The sequence below is a fragment of the Odocoileus virginianus genome, chromosome 20, assembly GCF_023699985.2.
Source record: "Odocoileus virginianus isolate 20LAN1187 ecotype Illinois chromosome 20, Ovbor_1.2, whole genome shotgun sequence".
Taxonomy (NCBI): Eukaryota; Metazoa; Chordata; class Mammalia; order Artiodactyla; family Cervidae; genus Odocoileus; species Odocoileus virginianus.
Genome location: NC_069693.1, coordinates 45,864,943 through 45,890,240, shown reverse-complemented (window position 1 = coordinate 45,890,240; position 25,298 = coordinate 45,864,943). Strand labels below are relative to the sequence as shown.

General features: G+C 58.0%; 1 protein-coding gene across 3 annotated transcripts in view; it reads right to left on the bottom strand.

The window, feature by feature from the left end:
• CBFA2T3 (CBFA2/RUNX1 partner transcriptional co-repressor 3) overlaps nt 1-21,635 on the bottom strand; it is an 83,076-nt gene extending 61,441 nt beyond the window's left edge. For all 3 annotated transcript variants that reach the window (XM_070451405.1, XM_070451403.1, XM_070451404.1), the window contains exon 1: nt 21,309-21,635. In XM_070451405.1, coding sequence (XP_070307506.1) covers nt 21,309-21,396 — 88 coding nt within the window. In that variant the 5' untranslated portion in view covers nt 21,397-21,635. The remainder of the gene's footprint in view (nt 1-21,308) is intronic.
• Nucleotides 21,636-25,298: the final 3,663 nt, after the last annotated feature.

Here is a 25,298-nt window from a genome sequence, read left to right as displayed (position 1 = left end):
TGGTTAGATAGCATCATTGACACAGTGGACATGAATCTGAGCAAACTCTGGGAGATAGTGAAGGACAGGGAAGCCTGGCGTACTGCAGTCCTTGGGGGTCACAAAGAATCAGACACGACTGAGCCACTGAACAATACGAGAGGCTCATGTGCTCTAGTGACACCACCGTGGCCTCCTTCCATTAGTTTTCTGCCCCGGACCTCAGGGTGACCAGTCACAAGAATGATTTTTAAAGACTGTCAGCTGAAAAATTCATGGGCCTCCGTCAATTTTGTTGCAAAGACTGGAAACGGTCTGAATTGCAAGAAGCTTTGTTTGCTGCAAGCAGGGAGACAGAGAGGCATCATGGGTAAGCCCAGCAGGGGGTACTGACCATTTCTGGGGACGTGAGAGAGGGGTGACTGTGCAAAGGAAGCTGGGAAGAGGGACTGCACCAGGGCCCAGGTGGGCGGCATCCTGCCCTGGCCATCAGCTGAGCTGGTGTGGGCACCAGATTCTGTGGCTTTAAGTCAACCACAAAGGCAGGGAAAGAGCCTAAGCAGAAAGAGTCTTGGGCTCCAGCAGGAAGGTACCTGGATCCAGGGGCATTTCTCAGTTCCCCAACCCACCTGGATCCAGGGGTGGCTCCTCCTGCAGAAGGGGAGGCTCACTTAGAGCCCCACACAGACACAGCAGGGGGGGCAAGCAGGAGGGCCGTGGAGCTCATCCTGTGTGCCTGGCATCAGGTCTGCAGAGCACAGCTGTGCAGGGTCCCAGCAGACAGGCAGGGAAGGCAGGTGTGGCTGTATCGGGGGGCAGAGGTGCTTGCCTTCACGACCCCAAGGACAGCTCTGCCTGTCACCAAGGGGCTCTGTCAACCATGTCTGAAATACCTTCTTGGGGTGTCCATGGAGAACGCTGTCACTCACCTCCTCTTCCACCTTCCAGGTACGACACCAACTCCCCCGCTCCCACTTTAGGTCTCCGTCCTGACATGCCCACAGTCCCTCCAGGACTCCAGGATACTGCCCAGCACTGGACCCAACCTGGCCAGCCCCAGCCTTTCTACAGGTTAAGAAAGAAGCTCATTCTTGGCTCAGACGTGAGCCTATGGGCTCCAGTCAATGGGATGTGCAGTCAATGGGATGCACTCCAGTCAATGGGATGTTCAGAGAGGGGGTTCTGGGGACTGTCCTGTCTCTCATGTGCCAAGAGGAACCTGCTGTATCCTTGCTTCTGGTACTGCTGTGTCTGGAGGGGGCCAATGGCCAGCACTGAGGGTGATGCTGATGCAGGAGTGGGGCAGACAGATAGAGGGGATAGGGCCAGTCAGAGCATTGTTCAGCTGCCGAATCAACCAGCCACCTGTTTTGTCCCTGAAACCCACCCTGCTTCTGGAACTCTAGTGCAATAATACACTTCTTTATTGTTCAAGCTGGATTTACTGAGTCTGCTTCTTACAATGAAACACACCTGACTTTATGCCTTACTTTTTAGGCAGTCTTGATCTCAGCCATCTGAGGGCTGCTTTGGCTTATTATCACCCTTGATGCAGAGGGTCTCTAATGTACTTTAGGATCACCTGGAGTGACTGTGAAAATGAAGTCTCCTGGGATGGGGACCTGAGAGGCAGAATTTAAGGGGCATCAAAAGACCCCACTCAGTGGTTGCGATAAGTCATATTCTAACCCAATATTTTAAAATATTAGAAATAATGACAAAATCTGTGTGAGCAAAGTATCAAAACTTTAAATAAAGATGAGATCACCATTACTCATGTCTCCCTTTGGGTCAGGCTCCAGAGCCCCTGTAGCTGGCTCCTTCCCCAAGGTGGGATTAGAAGGGCCGGCAGGCCCCAGCCTTCATTAATCAACTACCAACCTGCCCTTTCTACCACATGACACTGGGGTCTGGGGGTGGGCTAAGGCCACACTGTGGGAAACAGGACCCCAAAGCAGTCTCAAGTCATGCACAGGCAGGCTTCCCATGGATCAGGCCTTCCCTTTAGGTGGGGTCAGCTTGGCAGGTGGGCTGCCTAAACCAACTCCTCCCTGGATTCTGGGAATGAGACAGGCTTTGGGAAATGGGGCACTGTCTTATTTGGTAACCCCAGAGGGTGTCTGGTCAAGGCCAGGAATCAGTGCAGGGGAGTGGGAGGGAAGGAACCAGCAGTAAACAGCTGTCCACCCAGGGTCAGAGAGGTGGGAGAACACGGATTTATGCGGCAGCTCCTGCCCCTTTCTGCGGGGGTGCTCCAGGGACCCTCGCCCCGCCTGCGTCCTCCCCGTCGGGCGCAGAGGGAACACAGATGAGGGTGGTGAGAGCGCATGGTCGCCAGCCAGTTGGTGTGGCAGAAGCGGGGACAAGGGGATGTGGGCATGGCTGGGAGTGGGCGTGGGCGGGGCCGAGCAGGGACAGAGGATGTGGGTGGGGCGCAAGGACAGCTGCCTGCTGGGCAGAGAGGCTGGATGGAACCCCGCTGCCAAGCTGGACTCCATACTCTTCCATGGGGCACCCTCCACTTGGCCCAGGGTTCCTCAGAGTCCTGGAGTCCTGGGAGATGCCTTTGGGGACTCACAAGCACTGACTCCAGGTCACTGTTTTTACCTATGCCAACCCTTGTCAGAAATCAGGATGGTGGCCACCTTGTGAGAATTGGAAAGGCAAGTTCTCCAGGCAAAGCCATTAATTATCCTGTGTGCAGAGCCAGGCAGCTAAAACCCTAGTTCCTGGCTGGGCCAAGTGCAGCCTGGGCCAGGTGGCCCCAGAGGTGCTCTCCTGTGGCGGGGTAGCAGCCACCTGGCATCCCACCTGTGCAGGGCGGTACTGGGCACTTCAAACGCACTCTCCTCCAAACCCTGGAACAACCCCTGTGGCAGCTTTCTGCAGAGGAGGAGACCCAGGGAGACTGAGAACCCACAAAGGGTGGTGGTGGGGCTGGGGTAGAACAGTCCTCCCAACTCCAGCCTGGGCCCTTCTTCGATGCACCGCCCTACCTTGCTCACTTCTGCCCTGTTATCTGGCCGGTCACACCCTGCCACCTCCTGGCCTGCCCATCTAGCATCCTGGCCATGCCATGGGCGATGGCCACAGGAAAGGAGGCTATAGAAGGGCGGTCCACGGGCCTCCAGATTGTGGGGAGGAACCAAGACCGAGGTGGCTCTTGAGGGCTGGGCACCGAGGGAGGCCCAGGAAGACCCAGATGTGGATCCTGCCCCGGGGCGCGGCATCAGTCACACAGCTGCAAGGCAGGCTCTTGCTGTGGGGGTCAGACCCAGTCACGGCAGCAGTTTGTTTCCTGCACCCAGTTCTCTGAGGGATTCTCAATGAAGTCAGAAAAGGAAGGTTTTCACAGACTTTCTCTTAAGTGCTCCAGACTCCAGGGCTGTAGGAAAACGTGGACCCTCACTGGTGACCTCAGGACTGCTGGCTAAAGAGCCAGATAAGCTCCCACCCGGAGAAATAGCCACATTGAAAAATGAAGATGTCCAGGGACTCCACAGTGGCCCAGTGGCCCAGTGACTAAGACTCCATCCTCCCAATGCAGGGGGCCCGGTTCAATCCCTTGTCAGAGAACTAGATCACACATGAGGTTACTAAGACCCGGTACAGCCAAATAAATAAATTTTTAAAAAATATTTTTAAAAAAATGAACATGTTCAGTGTGGGTGAGGGTGCTGGTAAACAGGCCATGTGACATTTCGGCCATAATGGCCCAGAGCCGTAAACAGACCAGCAATCCCTACACACATTGGTGTACCAGAGGATGTTTCCTACATGAACGTCACAGTGCAACAGTGAAAGTCAGAAGTGGTTACCAACCCCACCAGAAAAAAGCATAGTAATAATTTTCTCCACTTTCAGGGTTTTCTTGCTAAACCTCCCCAAGCACCAGATTCCATCGCCCAGGGTCTGACCACAGTAAAACACGAATAGCGGTCAGATTGTGGGGCGCGCACCCTGCACTGGGCACACCTGCGTCTCAGCACCCCTGCTGCCCACTCTCAGGCCTGTGCCCAGGCCCAGCCTCTGTCAGGAGCACATGGACCTCCTGTGAACTCACGAGGCACCTGTCCTTCCATCACTGCAGTCCAGCATGTTTACCTGTGTTTTATCTGTTCCCTGGTCTCTCTCCCCTGGGGCAGGGAGTGTCTGTCTGTTCACCATCAAGTCGCCAGGGCCTCGAAAGGCCCACACCCTCAAAGAGTATTTGTTGAACGACTCTGTGTGACCTTGTTTAACCTTCATGCCACTCTCTGAGAGATTTCATTATTCTCGTTTCATCTTCACCTTCCTTTCTCTTATCTGCATGTTTGGATTTATCATTTATCTTAGCATTTTAAGTCGGGGAAAATAGCAAGTTAGGTCTGACAGTACACTTGGGTATGATTAGGATGGCTGCCCCATGCCAGGCCTGTGGCTTCTCAGCCAACCCCCAGCTCTGGTCACAAGCCCCAGGGCCATACCCAGCTCAGAAGGCCCATGGGCAGCACAGACTGGGCCACAAGGAAGGCATGTGACCTGGCCGGGCCAGTCGCGATCCTTGTCTGGGATGTTTTGAACTGGGGACTTTCTCTTTGCTCTGCTCAGGAGGCTCTCTCAGAGCTGCCCAGGGCCATCTGCTCTGAGAGGCGAGAGGGCCTGCCCTGAGTGTGTGCTGGCTGACCCAGGGCCCCTGAGGCCAGTCCCACCCCGTCCTTCCTGAAGCCCGTTATTGAGCCAACACACCTGGGTCCTACCTGAGCTCCTGGGTGGGGTCTCTGTCATCTGCAACCTGGCACCCTTACTGCACGCCCTGGCCTCCACTGGCCCTGGCCCCTGGCCGTACACACGGGGAGTTGTGTTGGGAGCAGCTGGCGGCAGCCGCGCTCTGTGCCTGACAGGGTGAGAACAGCCCGCCCACGGCGGCTCCACACCCGGGACAGGCCCAGCTGGGCCATCTCAAGCCCACACACATCTCCCACTGAAACGGGTGTTTATTATCCCTGGAACAGGGGCATCCACAGGCCTTTTCCTGCAGGGGTCTGGTGGCATCACTCCCGACGGAGACAAAGTCTGCCTCCTGCGCGGCCACTCAGACACCCGTAGCTCCCTCCACGTGGCCCCTCCTGCCTGAAGCTCCTCTCCGCCTGAGAATTTGCCGAGAAGCCTTCCCAAGTAGGGGGGACACCCTCTGGCACACCCATGACAGTCCCATCGCAGCTGCTCACGTGTTCCAGGAGGCAGGCGCCCCTTGACTCATGGCTGTGGCTTCCTGCGCCCACTTGTCCTGGGGTACAAGTGTGTAGGACCCACGCACAGGCTCTGCCAACACTGCTTTTCTGTGTTGCCCTTGAATGAGCAGCTGACGGAGGACCACCCTCACCCGCAGAGAAAACCATACCGGTTCCCCATTTGTGCCTCAAACATCCCTTGAATGCTCCCTCCTTCCCCCAGGGGCACTAACAGAGGATGAGGCAGGAGGCAAGGAGGGTGTGCCTGGAGACGGGGTTCCCCCCACCAGGCTCCCTGGATCCCCCTTTGTCCTCTCTGTCCTTCAGTCTGTCCAGAGTGCGTCCTGGGGCACCCCCCATTGTCTTCTGTGACCCTCAACAGAGGGCGCAGAGAAGGCCCTTGCTGCCCCGTTTCTGGGGGGGCGGCTCCCCATGCAGATGACAGACCTTGGAGCTGATTTCACAGAGAGGCAGAACCATGCCCAGGCCAGGCCCTTGGCTGTTTCTGTTCAGGCCATCTCATTTCTGGGACTGCAGGAGTCTGAAGGGGGATGTGACCCCGAAAGGCCTTTTCCTGCCAAGAGGCTGGCCCAGCAGGGGTCTGACAGGAGCGGTGTGTGGCTGCCTTCCCTCCTGCCCATGGTGCTGCTCTGGGAACAGCTCTGAGGCTGGATGGAACTGGAGCCAGGTCTGCCTAGCGCTGTGGGAGAGCTGGGCTTTCTTGACAGGGATGAGGGGATGCTGCCTCCTCCCTGGTCTGCCCTGGGGAAGCCGGAAGACAAAGGTAGCCATGCCTCGTCCCCCAGTCAGCCCTACGCCCTCCTCTTGTGTAAGAGGCAAAACCTCAGCTCCCGAAGGGGACAAACCCATGCCCAGGCCCAGGGACGCGCCACTGTTCCCACATTCCTGTGTGGGCCCAGGCCGGCTGGGGATTGATGAGTCCCTGGAGCTAGCGTGTGGAGTGCTGACCAGTGCTCCCTGTCCTTCACAGACCTCTCCCCCCAGCCCCAGCCACGGTCTACTTGACACCCCTGCTCAGGATGGGCCAAGCTCTCAAGATGGCCCCTCTCCCACCCACACCCTGGAGTCTGGACACAGTTGGGTGTTGGGGGAGGGGAGGGTGTGGGCAGGATCCGAATGCAGTGGGTGGAACACAGATGCTTACTGCAGGGCAGGCTGGTCATTTCTCACCCGCGTGGGGCACTTCACCTGTGACCCCCACGGAATCCTCACACCAGGCCCAGGCAGCGGACCTAATCTGAGCTGAGGCCCAGAGAGGGGCAGCCTCTCCCTGCCCGAGACACACAGCGTGTAGGCGTGGGCTGGATTCTCTCCAGGCTGCCACCCACTCCGAACAACGGAATAGGATTCTCCGGAAAGAGGAATGACGAGCCCTGAAAGCATCGCGCTCAGTGAAGGAGCTAGACACAAAGGCAGCGCATCACAGCATCCCATTGATGTGAATCGTCCAGAGCGGGCGGATGGAGAGACAGGAGGAGACAGGGGTCGGTGAGGGTGACTGCTGAGGGGCACAGGGGTTCTCTTAGGGGAGATGAAAATGTTCTAAAATTAGACGGCAGTGACGGTTGCACAGCTCTGTGACCAGACTAAAAGCCACTGCAGTTGGGCACCTTGCTTGGGTGAACTGTATACTATGTGAGTTATCTCAAGAAAGCTGTTTTTAAATCAAAGCAGACCCAGAACTAAGGCACCTTCTGAACCACAGTCACCCCTGGCTCCCAGGAGAGGGGGCAGGTGAGGCCTGGGGTCCAGTCTCTCCCCACCACGGCAGGTGGGACAGACAGCTGTGGGTCTGGAGGCTTGAGGAAGGGAGTTCCATGTGGCCAGTCCATGCAGAGAGGCAGGGCCGGGGTGCAGGCGGGTGGGAGGAAGACCTGAAATAGCTCTCAGAACCTGAAACTTCGGGGAGAAGCTGAGGGCAGTGTGGTGGCCGCGAATGGGGAACTGGGCTGCTCCGAGGAAAAGGAGAAGTTCTATTTGGGGGGCGTCGGAGTAAAGCAGGAGGGGAGGGTGGCAGAGGTGGACAAGCAAGGATTCTCACATGGGAACACTCACATTTCCAGAGCCCCTGGCCACTACTCACTAGTTTGTTTGTGGAAGGATCCCGAGAGAGTAGGGGGGAGTTCCATTCCTCAGATCTGAGACCAGGGTGGGGGCAGGGGGAGAGACCAGTGCAGCCCCAGAGGACACACGGGAGCCCACCCTTTCCCATCCGTAAAGGGGCAGGCTCTGCACCCAGGCTCCAAGGGCACACAGCAGGTGCTGTGAACTCAGACGAGCTGTGAGAGGGTGGAGCCTTGAGTGCGGAGACTGTTTGAAAACTGCAGAGAAGGTGTGAAATGAGAAGTCAGAAAGCCCTGGTTTGGGAAGGCGCGTCAGACTGGGGATTGGACCCCTGTCCTGGGTGAAACCAAAAGTCTGTTGCCTGGAGCTTCTGCAGAAGCCAGCTTTTCCTTATATGAAGGGGCTGGTCCAGTTTTGTCCTGTGCATCTTCTCTCTTCCTCTTTCTTCCTGCTTGGGAGGCAGACGTGATGCCTGGAGGTGGTACAGCCACTTTGCAGCTAGGAAGCCGCTAGTAAGTGGAGGTGGAATGGTGGAATAGAAAGAGCAAAGCAGTCTGTGTCCTAGATGGCCGCACCAGCATCAACCACCTGCTTCTGAGCTTCTGTTACATGGCCAAAGACAAACAAACCCTGTTTCTACTGCTGTTGGCTTTTCTGCTATTTGTAGTTGAATGCAATCCTGTTGGAGATAGGGTTGAAATCCTTCGTGGGAAGGGTTGCCAGATTTAGGAAATAAAAATACAGATGCTCAGTTAAATTTGAATTTTAGATAAACAGTGGATAGTTTTCAGTATAAGTGTCTCCCAGGAATTATTTGGGACATACTTATATGAAAATATTGTTTATCTGAAATTTGACTTTTCATGGATGAAGTAACGGATCCCAGAGAGCTTTCACATCTTGTCTGAGAGTTTGTCCTGGGCAGTGTGGGAGCGGGGACATAGCTATATCCTCGTCCTCTGGGGATGCTGCTGCTGCTACTGCTAAGTCGCTTCGGCTGTGTCCGACCCTGTGTGACCCCATAGACGCTAGGGCTTCCTAATTCTGTTGTTGTTCAGTCGCTCAGTTGTGTCCAACTCTTTGCGAGCCCATGAACTGCAGCACGCCAGGCTTCCCTGTCCCTTACTACCTCCTGGCATTTGCTCAAGTTCAGGTCCACTGAGTCGATGATGTCATCCAACCATCTCATCCTCTGCTGCCCTCTTCTCCTTTTGCCCTCAATCTTCCCCAGCATCAGGGTCTTTTCCAAGGAAGGGCTTCCTAAAACCTGCCATAAAACCATGCACAAAGGAGACCCATCGTCCAGGACAGAACGATCCAAACCAAGTGTGGTCCGAAGACAAGACTCAAAGAGAAAGCGGTGGTTGGTGGAGGACGCCTCTGCCCCAGTTTTACATGGTCATGACATTTTCATCCCATTTGACTAAAGTACCAGCTGTGGATGAGGGGACAGTCGTTCCCCATGGACAGTGTGTGACCACCAACCAGGACTGGCCCTGGGAGCATTCTGTTTGAGCGAAGCTGAGGCCTCATCCACGCTCCACAGAAAGCTACTGGGATGGATGAGCCACGCCTGCCTCTAGCTGAGAGAGGGGTGCAGGCTCCCAGGTGACCTGCAACCAGGTCAGCCGGGGGCCAAGCTCCTGAAGGTCGAGACATCAGGACTGAAACATGTCCAGGTTCCAGAACCCACCTTTCAGGGGTGACATTAACTGGGCCCCGCAGAGCATGGTTGCCCTCAGCATCCCCTTCAGTCCTGGGGGCGCCCGACAGAGCCTGATGTCACAACAGCAGGCAGTCTGGTCTGGTCTGTGGCTGGGGTCTTCCCAACTGGCATGCATCTAAGATTCTCCAGAGGCCTGGCCAAAGGAGCGTGAGGGAGGCTTGGGGTCCTCGACTTCCAGGCCTGTGGTCTGCCCCCTCCTCTTGCCTCTCCTCTCCTGAGCTCCTCCTCCGGGGAACAGTCAGTCTCTTCTGCAGGCTGGACCCCTCCTGAGGCTCTGCCTCAGGGCATAATGACCCAGCCAGACTCCTCTCCTCCTCACCTTCCTGTGACAGAAACGCCAGTCTCATTCCCTGTGTCTAGTCAGGCTTCCACGGTCAGTGGGCATCCTGCGACGGGCCTGGATGTATTTCTATTGACACCGATTGGGCCCCAGATGCTGTAAGTTGGGTGTTAACTTGCAGGAAACCGACAAGTTACAAACCATTTGTGCTCATAGCAAAGACTGTGCTTCACTGACTGTGTTTAGGGGTCTCAGGGCGGCATTCTCTCTTCTCAGGATGGAATATCACCCACATCCTCCCTTGAGTCGCCTTTGCCTCCCAGCCGGCTACCTCAGCAATGACACAGACACAGACACCCTATTCACAGAAGAGTGGTGTTTTTAACTTTTCAAGAGTTTCCTTTCACCTGCCTTCCAGCTTCCTTCATTTTCTCTCCATCTACCCACCCGTCTGCCATCCATCCACACACATTAGCAGTGGAATTCCAAAGTGAGACGAGCTGAGTCATTTAATAATATGCTTATTTGAATTAAAGCTGACAAATGTCAGTCTTGTTGTTCAGTCGCTAAGTCGTGTCTGACCCTTTGTGACCCCATGGACTGCAGCACGCCAGGCTTCCCTGTCTGGGCCTGGACCGTTTGATTTTGGGGCAACGTTTCCACTAATCAAGGTGCTAAACCTGCAGCCACAGCCTCAGGGTTTCCATGAAAATAAGCGCCAAGCACATGTGCAGCATAAAACATATGACACGCTACACCACATGACCTGTTAGATGTTAAACACAATGTTAGATGTTGCAAACCGGCCTGTCGGCACCATCGCCCAGTCTTAGGAAGATGCTGGTGAAATCACAAACAGGCCCCAAGATCGCTGCTCTTTGAAATAAACGGCTTTTGCTTTAGTCTCCCAGGCCACCATGAGTCTCAAAAGCCTGACTCAAGAGTGAATGATCACGAAATATGAAGATGTAGAGAAAAATAATTCTTGTTGGGCTTGCAAACTGGTTACAATTTAGACTATAAACCAGCCACGGAGCAGAGTCACTGAACTCCCACTTCCCTGAAAGATCTGGATAAAGGTCTGACACACATGGGCTTCACCGGTGGCTCAGCGGTAAAGAACCCACCTGCCAATTCAGAAGACACACATTCGATCCCTGGGTCGGGAAGATCCCCTGGAGAAGAAAATGGCAACCCACTCCAATATTCTTGCCTGGGAAATCCCACGGACAGAGAAGTTGGGTGGGCTAAAGTCCATAGGGTCACAAAAAGTCAAACACGACTGAGCACACATGCACACACGCATGCACGCTGACACACATTCTGAAGTTGTTTTCAAGACCTCCCGATACAAGTGCGTAGATCCCAGACCAGGTGGAAACCAGAAGACTGATGATGCTCGAAACTTCACCTTGATACCAACCAATCTGAGAACTGCACACCAGCCGTGCAGACACCCTGCAGTCCCTCCCTCACCTGGCCTCTGAAACCCCTTCCCTGAAAGCCATCAGCGAGTCTGGGTCTTTTGAGCTTGAGCTGCTTGCTCTCCTTGCTCACCACCTGTAATAAACAGGGTACTTTCCTTCATCACAACGTGGCATCAGGGAACGGGCTCTGCAGCCTGTGGGCGAGGGGACCTGAGTTTGGTTCAGTAATAGTGGCAGTGAGATGCCCACCCGGAGGCCCCAGTTGGGCCCCTGCAACCTCGTCTTTGCTTCCTCCCGAGGCGGGGGGTGGGGGGCACCTGCTCGCTACCACATATCTCACACGCATTAGCCAGCAGGAGTGTTAAGGTCACTCTTTCGCGGCCAGCGTGTGGGCTGAAGCCAGCTGTCACCTTCCAAAGCTTCTGTAGCGGGTCACAGCCCCTGTTCATACCCAACACAAAAACAGCCGCCCAGGGCTGGTGTGACTGAGCTGGGTGAGGCCGCTTTGTAAGAAACAGCACCTTACAGGGGACTTGATTGCTCAAAAACGTTTTAGGGAACATGCCAGCCAAAAGTCATGGAGCCAGCCTCGGAGCTCCTGGCTTAGAAGCCAGATCCTGGCATCCAGTACATGGCAGGGCCATGGGAGTGAAGTGGGGTGCTCACACGTTTCCTTTGTGGGAACAGGGAGAGCTCGCAATGTGCCACTATTATTACAAATGCCCCCCCGCCTGGGCCCCGTCCTGACTGCAACAGCCCATTTGCACACCCTCCGCAGCGGGGGCTGTCCCACCAGGCCTGGGCTCCAGCACGGCCTGTCATGTATTCCTGGCCTCACTGAGGAGTGCACGGGTGTGTCTGCTCAGCAGTGCAGTCTCCTGACTCACCTAGGACTGGCCACGGCCACCTCTGTGCGGTGCTGTCTGGGGAAGGCCCGGGGGTGGTGCTCAGGCGGCCAACGGGCAGATACCAAAGTCCCCTCAGCCACCTCTTCCTTCTAGCGTCATTGAGGGGCTGTTCAGAGTGCCCTTTCTGGCTTCCTGGAGTGGGGTTTCCCAGTTCGGAGACCTCAAGCCTGCTGCTTGGCGGCCACACCAGGACTTTCCACCACCCAAGCCTCACACTGAAGGTCTGGAGCAGAGCTTGAGCTGGGGAGGGGATGGTGCAGAGCGAGGGAGACCACACCAGCCTCTCCTCTGTTCATCACAGCCAGACTCCCTGCCACAGTCTCACGCAGATGACCGCTGAGCCCATGTTCAGATGTAGAGAAAATACATCCAAGAAGGTCAGATCAGGTGGGCCGAGGCCCCCACTGGCTAGATGCTCAGGTCCCGCCCCTGCCTCCCACCTCTGCCCACGCTAGTTTCCGTGGGTGGGGCCTCCCTAGCAGCCACAAGGTTTCATGACCTACTGAAATGCCCAACATTGCACTGGACATGTGACTGTACAAAAGGCCTTTCTCAACAGGAGCTGCAAGGGGTCACCTTGCAGCCCCACCCTCTGGCTGCCAGGCTCAGGGGGCCACCAGGCAACGCGGCCACGACTGCACTGATGCCTTGTTTTCTATCATCGTGGGGAGAAAAAGGAATATTGCAGAAGATGCACAAAGCTCAATACTTCTATATAGCAATTTAAAACACAGATAATTACAACCTATCTGGGAAAGACACACACAGATAAAACAGTTCTTTGGACGGTTCCACAGGTGGGCAACTCCGGTGCTGACATGCGACACGAGCCCCATTTTACATTGAAGATTCGGAGCCGAGTTTGGGGGACTGACCTCGCATGGCACCCTGAACTGGGTCCGGGACCTGTAGCCTGGCTTTCAGTGTTCCCAGGGTGGGGGCAGAGGGGCAGCCTCCGGTGCAGGGGGCACTGGATCTATAAGCAACTCCTTTTTATGAAGAAGTGTGGTGAGCGAGCAGCTTTGGGATGAAGTGACAGTTTGCTTCCCCTGCTTGGGATGGGGCTTTCCTGATGTGGGCAGATTATTTCATAATTTAAACGAAAGGTGGGCCGATGGCAGGAGCAGGCAGCATGGCAGGGGCCGCCCGCGGATGCCTACCAGGCCGGTCCCTCTGTCTCCCAGGTCCTGCAGCCTCAGCAGCCTGTGCAGTAGAAACTGTACGTGGCCTGCGTGTGAAATGTTTCATATTCTGGCAGACAGAGAAATCGACTTTAAATCTGTTAAATCTGATCTACCTGAAACGTTATCATTCTCACTTGTATTCAAGTTAGAGATTATTCAGGTATCTGTTGCATCCTGCTTTTGCCCAAAGACTTTGAAATCCCATGCCAGGTTGTCTCCAGCTGGACGGGCAGCCCCAGGGGATAGCAGAGCCTCAGGGCCGCCTGGTCTCATCCGTGCTGAGGGTCGGGTCAGGGGCTCAGGGAAGTGCGTCGCTGTAGTGACGGGTGAGAAGCAGAGTCTGGACCGTGGATATTTGCCTGAAAGGGAGGTGGCTGGGCAGGGCAGGGCTGCAGGACCTCGTCCAGCTGTCTCTGGTCCCCGCGGGAGGGAGGGAAGCACCTGGCAGTTTCGGTTTCCACAGGAAGCTGCCTGCTCCCGTCTCCTCTCCCTCCAGCCAGCTGTGCTCTCTGCCCTGCAGCTTCGAGTGGCAGCCCCCGCCTGGAGAGCCCCCCAGGTGGGGACAGCCCCTCGAACTGCAGACGAGGAAGCCCGGGTCGAGGGGCCAGGGCCAAGCAGAGTCCCTTGTCCGGCCTCCTGGGCCTCAGAGGATAGAGCAGGGTGCAACGCACCTGGGGGCTGCGAACTAGAACGATACTGTTATGACTTGCAGTTTTTTGTCACCTGCTTTAGAATATCGGGTCCCGACCCTGGGTCTAGAAAACGCTGTGGTGGTGGAGGGGTGGAACAGCGTCTGTCCGTGCATCTGTCTGTCCAGGCCTCCTGAGAAACAGGAGGGGAGAGGCGAGGGCTGTGTGCATGGAGCCTCTCGGGGAGGCTCCTAGCCCAGAGGCCGAGGCGCTGCCTGGCAGGAGTGGGTGTGCAGTCAGCAGTGGGGCTGGGGTGGCGGGCAGTGTCCTGGGGAGATAGGCCCTGGGACCCCTCAGTGAAGTGTGATCTGAGGTCTAGAGTCTGGGTGTTGGGGTTCCTGCGTCTGTGCTATTGCTCTGCTCACAGTGAGGCTGGAACCCTAGACCTTTTGTCTTAAAAAGAGGACCCGGCTGTGGGAAGACCCCTACAGCCCCAGCCCCTGAACTTTCTGAGGGGCCCTGTCGGCCTTGGAAGCAAATGTCCCAGTGCCCCTCCTGCTTGGCCTCCCTCCCACCACGCTGCTCCCTCCCAGGTCCTGTGAGGTCGGGACTTTCCACGCACTCAAAATGCACCCCGATTTGGGAGGAAAGGAGGAAGCACTGGGAGCCCCAGGGCGGGTGAATCCCCACTTCCTTCCACAGGGCCCCTATTCACTCCCGCCAGGTGCCTTGGCTGGGGAGAGGGTACAGATAGGGGGTCATAGCCAGGATCCTGCAAGGGGTGAGAAAAGTGGGCTGGGCCGGGTGGGTGCCGGGGTCCTCCCCCTCCATCCCCAGCTTTTCGGGGACAGGCTGCCACCCCCACATCATAGACGAGAAGATAGGCCTGTGGGATCCTGGGCAAGTGATGGAGCTGGTTTCCAGCCCGGCCCTCCCCTCCTGGTTCTGACCTGGTCCAACCTGAGCAGACAGATCTGGAGGGCACATCTTCAGGGTGGCCTCCCTGACCCCTGGCCAGCATGAGGGCCAGGCCTTGGTTCCCCGTCCACCGGGCCAAGGGTACTGGGAACACTGGTCACGTCTCTAGGGCAACGACAGTCCATCAGTGTGGCTCCTGCAACCGTGAGCAGGTGGGGCCCAACCGTCTGCCGTCTGACATGTGCCCCTTCGTCCACCACCCCCTAGGCCGTAACCCCCCCAAGCTTGAGCCCCCTGGAGCTTTCTCTCAGGAAGGGAACCCTTGCTGCACCTGCAGGGTGAAAGCCATAGTCAGAGTCCCCCTTGCCCCATGAGCCCTCAGTTGCATGGAGTGGCCCTCAGAAAACCCGATCTTACTTCAAGGGCAGGCATGAACCTGGGGCAGGCCTGCCCACTTTTCTGAAAGTTGCAGAAGAAGGAGCACAGGACCTCGCCCCGTGGCCAGGGGTGGGCTGCTCTCAGGCATCAGCGGTGGCGGTGCTCTGTCCAGCTGTCAGCTGGGGTGCCAGCAATATCTGCCCCGGGCTCCCTGGAATGGAGCCAGCAGACCCCACCGTGGGCTCTCAGAGGGCTCAGCCCAGGGTCTGGGCTGCCAGGTGTGGCTCCCACGCTCGAGTGCTGGGTGCCAGGGGAGTCCCTTTCCTGAGGCCCCACCCAAGTGCATTTCTCCCCAGGGAGGGTGCTGGGCAGACAGGGAGGCTCCAGCCCTGCTGGGGACTGCTGTGTGACCTTGGGTAGGTTTCTTGGCCCCTCTGATTTGTCTCCATGTATGCAGCCAGGTCAATAATGCCTTTGAAGGGTTACTGGGCAGAAGCCATGCCCAGGGCCAGGAAGGGCTCTGGAATGGAGCAGCCCTCTCCTCTGCCCCCATCCTGCCTCCTCCTCCAGGGAGCAGTGTCCTTGGGGAACAACCTCGGCGGTCCCTCCTCTGTCCCTGCAGTCATGGCCCCGAGCCTCTGCTGTCTGAGGAGCAGGCCTGCGTTGTCACAGAAGGATCGCCCAGCCCCCAGCAATGACACCCAAGTGCTCCCACCCAGAGCAGAGGTGGCCATGTCTGAGGGATTCCCTCTCAGACACTGGCCCGGGCGTGTGAGTCCACATCTGACCCACTCCCCTCCCGCTTAGGAACTGGGGGAGGAGTGTGTGCACCCTGGGTGTCTGACACAGGCCTCCAGGGCCAGATAGGTGAGGTTCGAATGGGCCTGGGTGGGCTCTGTGGCTGAGCAAGTGCTGGGATGGGGGTCAACAAAAAGGTTCCTCCATCCCTAGGACGGAGGATAGTTAGCAGGTCAGTGTTTCCAAGGCAACAGAACCCACCAGGATGGCAGGAGATGCCTGCCCTCCCTGCAGTCGGCATCCCCCTCTGGCCGCTGGGCCTTTCCCAGCCCTCCCTGGGCCTTTCCTGGAAGCGCTGCTTGGTGGTGGTGGGGCACAGTGGACCAGAGAGATCTTATCACTCATCAAACCTGCCAGCACGTGATCTCGGACTGCCAGTCTCCTCATCTGCGTTTATAAGCCACCTGCCTGGGTGTTCTGTGGCTTGGCAGTCCCTTTCCCTTTCTGGGCCCTGTGCCCCCCTGTAGAGGACATGGGGAGAGAAGATGGGAGGGCAGGTGGTCCAGTCCCGTCCACGCCTCCAGCTGCGGGGGAGGGAACGCTGGTGCCCGTGGGGAGGGGCTGGGATGGGCTGCCTCGGTCTCGTCCCCAGTCCTGGGTCTAACTCAGCCCTGGGGCCACATACTGTCTGACCCCTGGCAGGTCACTCCAGTCTTTGGGCTCCTGTCTGACAGCAGCTGTGATCTAGCATCTAGAGACCAACACAAGCCACTCACCAGGGCCCCTGTGCTGATTAGCGCACTTGCTGTCTGTGGGTGGTCGAGTCGCCTGGCCACGGGATGCATTCACCACCCAGTGCTGGGCATCCCGGCAGCACCACTCCGGGTGCTGAGAGTGCCATGGCAAGCAGAAAGCAGAGCCAGCACACCAGGGAGACAGGATAAATAGACACGGAACCGCCTCCTTCATCAGATAGAGTAATAAGTGAAGGGGGAACAGCAAGAAAGGGGGACTGGGCACACGTGTTGGGGGTGAGGGGAGGGTAACCAGAGCAAAGACGAAGAGGGGGTGCGAGGGGGCCGAATGGAGGAGGAGCCCGTGGGGCGGGAACAGTGCCAGGGCGGGAGGGTGTCTGGGGTGTTGGTGGGGTGGCCATGCACCAGCTGGATAAAGGGAGAGGGGTGGGCACGGGATGGGGGGCAGGGGAAGCCCCCAGAGGGCGTGAACACAGAGGAGAGGTGATCCGGCCTGACTTTTCTGGAGTTCACTCTTGTAAACAATGCAATGGCAAATTGACTCCCCAAAGCCTCATGAGAAGCGCCTGTGAACACCCCACTCCCAGAAGACCCCTGGATGGGGTTCCCATGGATGCCACCTCCATTCTGGGCCACTTTGCCAGTCACTGCCTGCCCCAGGATGTCTGCCTGCCCTGGCTGTGCCAGTGGGACTGTACGAAGGGTTTTAATGCTGAGATTTTGATTAGTTCCATTGCAGCCCTACCTCTGGCCCCATTACCTGTGTGAATAAGCCCAAGTCCAGTAGTGGCCCCTCTTTTCCCTCCCTTGGCCTCTCCTCCACCACTGCAGTTGTGGAAGTGAAGATGTGAGAGGTTAACACCAATGCCTTTCTTTTCAGTCAAGACACTTTGAGAAGTGAAAGTCTTTGCCTCCTCTAGCTACCCGCCAAGGGACCACTTCCTTCAGGAAGTTGGCCTGGATTGCACCCTGTCCCCTGGGCATCACTCCTGTCCCCAGCTCTGTCTTCTGAAGTTTTAATTTGTTGTCTAATGGGTGGGGAGGACATGGGTCGCTGGAGTCCTCCTGCTGGCTGCCCCCCAGAAGTCTTGCCCCCAGGCTTGTGGGATGGGACAGCGTGGAAACTGCAGGTCTCAGGGAAAGAGTGCTCCACATTTAAACTAGGGGTAATGCACTCCTCCCAGGACCTGGGGTGGAGTGCAGCCCTCCCTCCCCAGACTTACGCTGGGTCTTGACACAGGGCATGAGGGAATGGGGGCAAGCTGCACCCCTGCTCCTCTGCTCTGGAGGCTGGCCTGGGGCAGGTCAGGAGGCCCTAGGAGATGGGCATGGAGGGAACACACGGGTGTTTGTCCTGCTGTCCTCTCTCCAGGGCTCTCCTACTCCATTCCTCTCCTGGCCCCTCTCTCAGCTCATTCCCCTCCTCCCTTCCCACCCCTCAGGTCAAGGAGTGTCCCCCAGAGTTCTGGGCTGGCCAGGCGACTCTGTTTGATCTGTGTCAGTAGTTTCTCTTCAAACTGTCCACACTGTTGCCCAGTGGTCATGCAAGCAGTTTCCTGCCAGGACCAACTGATCTGGCAGGTGTCCAGGGCTCCTTCCACCGTAATGGGTCCCCACTCCCATCTGGCCCTGCATCCATCCTGTAGGGTCAGTAGAGCCGGGTCCAAGCCTGCCTCTGCTCTTGCCTGCTGCGTGCCCCTCGGAACCTTGGTATCTTCTTCTGTGATGGCAATCACAACCTCACATGGGGCTTGGCAGCCCTGAGCCGATATCCTGACACGGGAGCCCCCAGCACCATGTGGTCAACAAGAAGTGGAGACGGGCCTGGGGAAGGGAAGGAAGCCCTGCAGGATGTGAACAGAGCAGGCATAGGACAGCCGTCCCACGTGAGGCAATGGTACAGAAGTCAAAGGACAAATCGCTCGCAGTACTTTGCGCAGAGACGCAGATGGATGTGGGGCTTGGTCCTCAGTCCCACATTGCACAGAGGGGCTGTGGATTCTGCTGTCCACCCAGGCACATGCCAATCCCAGATGCCCTGGGCCCTCCCAGTGTGAACTCCCCAGTGTCCATAGCTGTCTGTCTCCTGACAGCCCTGAAAGTGTGGCCAAGGGCCTCGGCTGATTGGAAAGTGGGGTGGCGGGCGGGCAGTGGGGCAGAGAACACGTGGGATTCTGATAATCTGGCTCCCCTTTTGCAGGGTGAAGCCCTCAAGGCTCCCTGACCCCCTTGGCAGCTGGAGGCCACAAGCCCAAGCCCTGGGCCTGGCTGTGCCAGAGGCGGCCCTGCAGGCCCTGGGCTCCTTTGCCCCAGTCCTGCCGCCTGGAGCACAGACAGGATGGTTGGAGCTCGGTCACCTGGAATGGGGTGGCCCTAGATTCAAAAACCACTGTCCTTTTCAGAAGAGGAGTAGAGGCCACATTAAGATGGGGGCAGAGAAGGGAGGGAGGTGGCCACAAGCCAAGGATGCCTGGAGCCCCCAAGAGCTGGAAGAGACAGGTAGAACCCTCCCTTGGAGCCTCTGGAGGGAGCTCGGCCCTGTGACCCTCCTGGTTTCAGACTCTGGCCTCCAGAATCGGAAGGAGGAGATTTCTGTTGTAATTCACCCATATGTGGTGATTTGTTACAGCCTTCCCAGGAAATGAATACAGCAGAGAGGGTGATTCCTGATAGCGAATGTTTCAAAGAAGTGCTTGTGGTTGGGGGTGGGGGGTGGCGGGGTCAGGAGGAGGGGAACAGGGGAGGGAGGGCAAGACACTTGGTGACAGTGGTGACCTCTGAACCCCACTCCTGTGACCAGGTGACACAAGGCTTGCAGGATGGCGCCCTCCACGAAGCTGCCTCACTTGGACGCTCTGGTGACGGTACACTCCCTGCCTCCCTGCAGATCTTCCACCTGGGTCCCACCTGTCCCTCTCAGGTGACATGAACAAGCCTGACTCAGTTTCCCCTTCAGGCACCGTCCCTGAGCCTCCTTTGCCCGAGGCACCACTGCCAATGTGCTGACTCCACCTCTCTTTTTGGGGTTCAGCTCCTAGCACAAACAACTGGCTCTTTTTTTGCCCGCACCTTGTGGCATGTGCAAGTCTTAGCCCCCACAGTGGAATATGGAGTCTTACCACTGGACTGCCAGGGAAGTCGGGCACCTAATAAGCCTGAGTGCAGTGAACACCCCCCCCCCCCCCCCAACCAGCACTGTTCCTTTCTGTCTGCTGCTGTAACCGCACACACCTCGGGGACGCACTGGCAGAGGTGGGTCTGTCCCTGGGTCTCTCCACCCCCTCACCCCCCGCCCTTGGCCCCGCCCCCGCTTCCTACCAGCAGGAGGGCAGCGCAGGGTTCGTGCATGTTCTCAGACAGACAGACTCAGCTTCAGAAGATATTACTCAGTATTCTTTTAATTGTTTAGGTGCTACTTGACATTTGGAATCTCAAAACTTTCCACAGACTCTTGGGAAGCCTGGAAGATGGACCCACTGACCCATGGCCTGTCCTGGACCCCCCGGCTCCCATGGACTCCAGCCTAGCCCACCTGCCACTTCCCGTGGTAGAGGTGTCCGGCACCTGGGGGCCCAGCATCTGCCCCTTTAGGGGGCATGGGGAGCTGGATGTCTCCCTGCGTGTCTGTGTCTGTCCCATGGGGCCAGGTGATTTAGAGAAGTGGGCCACAAGTTCCTAAAAGCCGGAGTCCCAGGACGGGGACCCCATGCCCAGGCAAGCCCCCAGCTCGACGCATGAGCCAAACACCCACTGCTTTCCCTCATCCCCCTGAAGCCCCCTAGGTGAGATGCGCTGAGGATGGGGTGGCTGGGGCTCTGCTTCAGAGGCCTGTAGCCCAACACCTGACGTGACATTGTGAGCTCAGCAAGTGCATCACATTTCCCGGCCTCAGACCCCTTCCACGCGGACACACTGCCATCCATCTGAACACAGCCACGATGCTACCCCCTCCCCACTCCGGCTTTGCGAAGCTGCTTCTTGATCCTTTCATGGAGCCGAAGGATGGGGCCTGACACACAAGGAAACTGAGACCCAGGTGAAGAGGGACTGGTCCCAGGTGAGGAGCGACGAGTGGTCCCAGGACAGTGGGGGTCAGGCAGGGCCACCCCAGGGAGGGAGGGGCAGCTGTGTGGTCGCAGCTAGAACTGGACGGGACCAGAGGCTGTGGTCAGCCCAAGGGCAGGGTGGCCATATTCCAGGATGGTGACTGGCACCTCCCTGGTAACATCTTTGAATCACCCGCAGCAAGCTAGTGACTATGTGGAGAGGCGGGCCTTGCGCACCCCGTGGCCCCAGTCCTGGATGTGCTCAGTGCCCAGTGGAGCTGGCCCTCAGGTCCCTGGCTGGGGCAGGTGGGGACCCGCTTAGGGCAGGTGGTCCCTCTGCAGGGGAGATGGGCTGTCTGGGGTTGGGGTGCTGGGGTGACTCAGGCCTGCTTGCGCTCTGCAGGCGACTGCAATGAGACTTGCGGATCTGTGTTTATAATCCGTGGCCACGTGGCTATGGCTGGTGAGCAGGGCCTCCTGTGTGCAGCTCCGTGGGCCCCTGAGTCCCAAGAGAGCCAGGCAGGTGATCCCGCAGCTTGGGCCCACAGCCTCCTAGACCCCCCAGTCAGCAGCCCCTGGAGGTCCTCCCTGTGCGACCACCTCTCCCTGGCTCCGCTGGTGGGAGCCCTGGCAGGTTGCTCCTCAGTAGGGGCGGAGCAGGTCCTGGACCACCACTCGCTCCTGGGGCCCTGGACCAGCCCCCTTCCATCTGGCCTCGGTTTCTTCCTCTGACCTTCAAGTCTCTGACCCCCAGCACTCTGCACACCACTTTTCTCGCCGACTCCTGGGGCCCTGCTCACTGAACAGCCTCCACCTCCAGCGTGTGCCTCGGGGTGGGGCCTACTGGGGCCCACCCATAGGCCTGGCACCTGCTGGTCCTCCCTGGCCACCTGCCCCAGCTGCACAGGTCTGTGCCTGGCGGGAGGCTGTGCTGATGTCGGACATGAGTCAACAGGCCGGGAAGCACAGCAAGGAGATGTCGCTGCCTCATGCCACCTGCTCAGCGCCACCCCTGACCCCCAAACTGGTCCCATCCCCTTACCTGGACCGCCCTTCCTGGGACCCCGGGGTGTTGAACAGCTGGTGGATGCCGAGGGCCCACTGTCCAGCACGGGGGACGCCCGGGACATGGAGCCAGAGGGTGGGTTCAGGAATCTGAATCCTGCTGAGGTGGGAGGTGGGCAGCCCTGTGGTGGGCAGCGGTGTGGAGCCTGGTGAGCCTCACGCTCAATGCCCCTCTCAACCTCGTGGGCCCTCGAGGGAAAGACGCAGGCCTCGGCCAGCCTGGGCTCCTCTGAACTGGAGGTCTCTGTCCCCCAGACTGCTTCAGGCCTTCTTGCAGCCGCCTGGGGAAGGGGCGGGCGGCCGCAGGGGCTCATGTGATGCAGGGCGGGCCTGGGGAGGCGCCGGTGGGGGAGGTCGCCTGCAGCCTGCGGCGAGGCAGCCAGCTGTGTCACCGTGATAGTGCGGCCGGCCAGGGAGCAGTCGTGCAGCTGTGCCCACTGCTTCCTCAACAGGAACCATCTGGGCCCGGCCCTGCCTGGCCTCCCCTCACGGCAATTCCGTTCTGACTTCCCAACAACTTCCTCCTCCAGCCCAGCCGGTGACACTCCACCCACCCTGAGCCTGGCCCGCTGGGCGTGCTTCCTTGACCTGGGTTGGTACAGGGGGGCGTGAGGGTGCCGATCAACAACAGAAGGGCAATGTCCACCCTGGCCAAGCCTCCCAGCCCAGTCCGGCCTGCCTATCTCCCCTCTGGCCTGGCCCAGCCTGCAGCCTGCGGCGGTCCAGGGGTCTCCACCCTCTCCTGACCTCAGCCAGACTTCCCCCAGGGCCCTCTTCCCAGTGCCAGCTGTTCGTGGGCCTCACTCGTAACCTTGAACCTGACTTCTGGGTCAGCCCTGGTCTGATCCTGGTCCTGCCACTCTGGCCAGCCCCCTGCACTCAGGCTTTCCCCTGCAGCCTGGAGGTCCTGGCTCCCACCCACCCTGAAAGTGCTGCCCACTGGGCTGGGCAAGGAACCCCCCTCTCTGAGTTTGTCCTCCTGGCTGGGGTCTCTTTGGAGACCCTCACCCCATTTCCTGATGGACACCTTGGGGAACAGTCAATTCAGACTCACAGGTGGAATTTGCTGAGAGCATGAGGCTGCTCCCCAGTCTGAGGGATGACAGAAAGCACGCCAGGGCCCTCACTCACCTCTCAGACTAGACGCAGATGTCTCAGACCCCTCACCCAGCACAGAGGAGGTGCAGCTGTGCACAGGCATGCAGTCACTTGGTGAAGGTGGTGACCACCATGGGAAGACCCCTTGAAGGAGACAGCGTGCCCCTTGCCCTCCACTGGCCTGTCAATCAGTCCCTGGGGACCCAAACTTTGTGTAGGCTCAGGGTCTCCGACTGGCCAGAGGTGTGCAGCCCTCAACCCCAGAGCTCATGAATTTTGATAAGCTGAATTGAATTTCTAGGTAATTCCTGCCCATGGGGAGCATTCCAAGCAGTGCAGAGGGCGCAGGGCAGCCAATGAGAACCCCATCCATGCCCCTAATGCTGTCTTTCCCCAGAGGCACTGTCTCCCCAGGTGGGTATCCTTCTAGAGCCTGTGCAGCACAGACCCTGTCTGTTCCTGGAAGGGGCCGCCACGTGCACATCCCCTGCAGGCCGGGCTGCCCTGAGTCCCCAGGGTTCAGATCGAGAGGACGGTCCTGGGAGCCAGGGCCCAGTCCCCGACGTCTCTGCCGTCGTCACGGCCCCTCCTGGTCTGCCCTGCTCCAAGTCAGGGTGGGATCTAGGGTCACACTGGCCACCACCTCTCCCACCCCCAACCCAGTTTCCTCTGTGTGCATGGCGCCCTGATCACGGTGGTCCCAGCTCCCAGGCCGCTCAGGGTGGAGGCTGTGGAAGATGCCGGGCACAGCCTGCCTCGTGGTCCACGGTGCAGCTGTGACCCCTCACTGCTACTGGAGCCCTGTGTCACCCCATTTTCCAGGCTGCAGATGGTGGGACCTCTCCAAGCTGGGGAGTGAGAGGGTTTTAGGGAGACGCAGGCCCCTCCCGTGTGAAGGCAGTCCCCACCCTGGCTCTGGGCAGATGTTCAGGGCACCTTGCACCTGTGGGGCACCCCAGATGGGACACTTCCACTTTCATGAGGGGCCTCTCATCCTGCCTGGTTTTCTGATCAGCGGGGCTGACAGAGGTTGAGTTGAAATAGAAGAAAGTTGTCCACGAATGGGGAGCGGGTGCCACACCACCCTTGGTGGCCATCTCTGGAGTATTCGCCTGCTCCCCACTCCCCCTGGGCCGGGCAGTTGGGTCTTGTGGGGAAGCAGACGTTGGTTGCGGCTTTTGGAGCTGGGCGGCCCGGGAGATAAGGCGCCCAGGAGGAAGCGGCTGCAGTAAGGGGGGTGGGGCTGCTCCCTCCGGAGGCCACGGCTGCCAGCACCCGGTGTGGCGGGGAGGGGGCAAGGGGCCTTCTCCCCCTCGGGAGGCAGACATTCAACCAATAAGCCCCTAAGAGATGTGGCCCATGGGGCAATCAGGGGAGGTGATTTGGAAGCTGTGTCTCAGGGATCAGAGCTGCCCCTGGAGAGTGAAAGGAAATGCATTCCAGATAGAAGGGCCCTGAGGTGGTCACAGCTCCAGGCTTTCAGGATTCTGTAGGATGGTCAGCGTGCTGGAGGGAGGTCAGGAGAGGCCAGTGGTGAGAGGCCACTGGGCAGAGGGGGCAGGGAAGTCACTAGGATGGGTGTCTTATTTCTGTCTCCTTTCCTGTCCTGTAGGAGCCCCATGACTTCTGGGTGAATGAATGACTCAATGGGAGGTGGATGGATGGATTTATGGATGGATGGATGAATGGGTGTGTAGATAAGTGATGGATGGATGGATAGTTGGGTAGATGAATGGATCACAGGAGGATGGTTGGGTGGATGGAGGAATGTGTGGGTGGTGCATGGATGGCTCGCAGGAGGACGGTTGGAGGGAAAGATGGGTGACTGGTGGATGGACCAGTGGAAACACAATTCTATGCAAATCTTAGGTAAGCTGTGCTTTAGAGAGCAGGGACTGCGACTCACAGGGGTGACATTCCCAACCACAAAGCCCCCCAGAGAGGGATATGAGACACAGGACAGCCCCGGAGAAGGCCCAATGGGGAGATGTGAGCTACAGGGGAGCCAGGACAGCCCAGCACTCTTCAACCCAGGGCCTGGCAGGTGGCCAACCTCTGCTTCCAGGTCTGGAATGAAATGTGGCCTGATGGTGGTGGTGCGCTCACACAGGACAGACAGGTGAAGCCAGTCCAGGGCTGGACCCCTGGCCCACCACTCCCCAGTCAGAGTGTCATAGAGCAAACTCAGGGCCACAGGAAAGGGCCACTTGCATCCTGGGTTGATAAGTGGGAATCCCGCACACGAGGCCAGGTTCCGGGGCTCCTGGAGGCAGTCAGCACTTATTGGCAGGAGGAGCTCTGTCTTTGGGGGCCAGAGGCTGGAACCCATGCAGAGACCAGTGAGAGGAGACTGAGCTGGCATCCGGACCCTCTGGTGCTGTGGGCACCTGTGGTGTCTGGTGAGACCCATGAGCCTCATCTCCAAGCAATGTTGTTGGGAACACGGATACATTCACAGAAGTACAAAGGAAACTCCTTTCATCCAAATACAGATGCCAAACTGTTAAGATCTTTCTGATGCAGTAATACACATGCTTCTCTATTTACCGTAGCTGTGAGTGAGAACTGTGACATCAGATGTCACAGCAGCCAAAATACAAGACGCTAGGTTGAACCCCGTGAAATTCCTGCTACTTGGCTGCTGCTGACCTACAAACGTGACAAACGCAGCTGAGTCTGTCCATGCCGAGCTCACAGGAATGGCTGACACACCTGTGTTCATGGTAAAAGGAAATGCTACACTTTGGTTAGAGGTTAGTGAAGTATAGGTGTAATCTCTTTTTTTATACATGTTTATTTATTTGGCTGTGCTGGGTCTTAGCTGCAGCATGCAGGATCTTCATTGCATCATGTGGGGTTTTTTGATGTA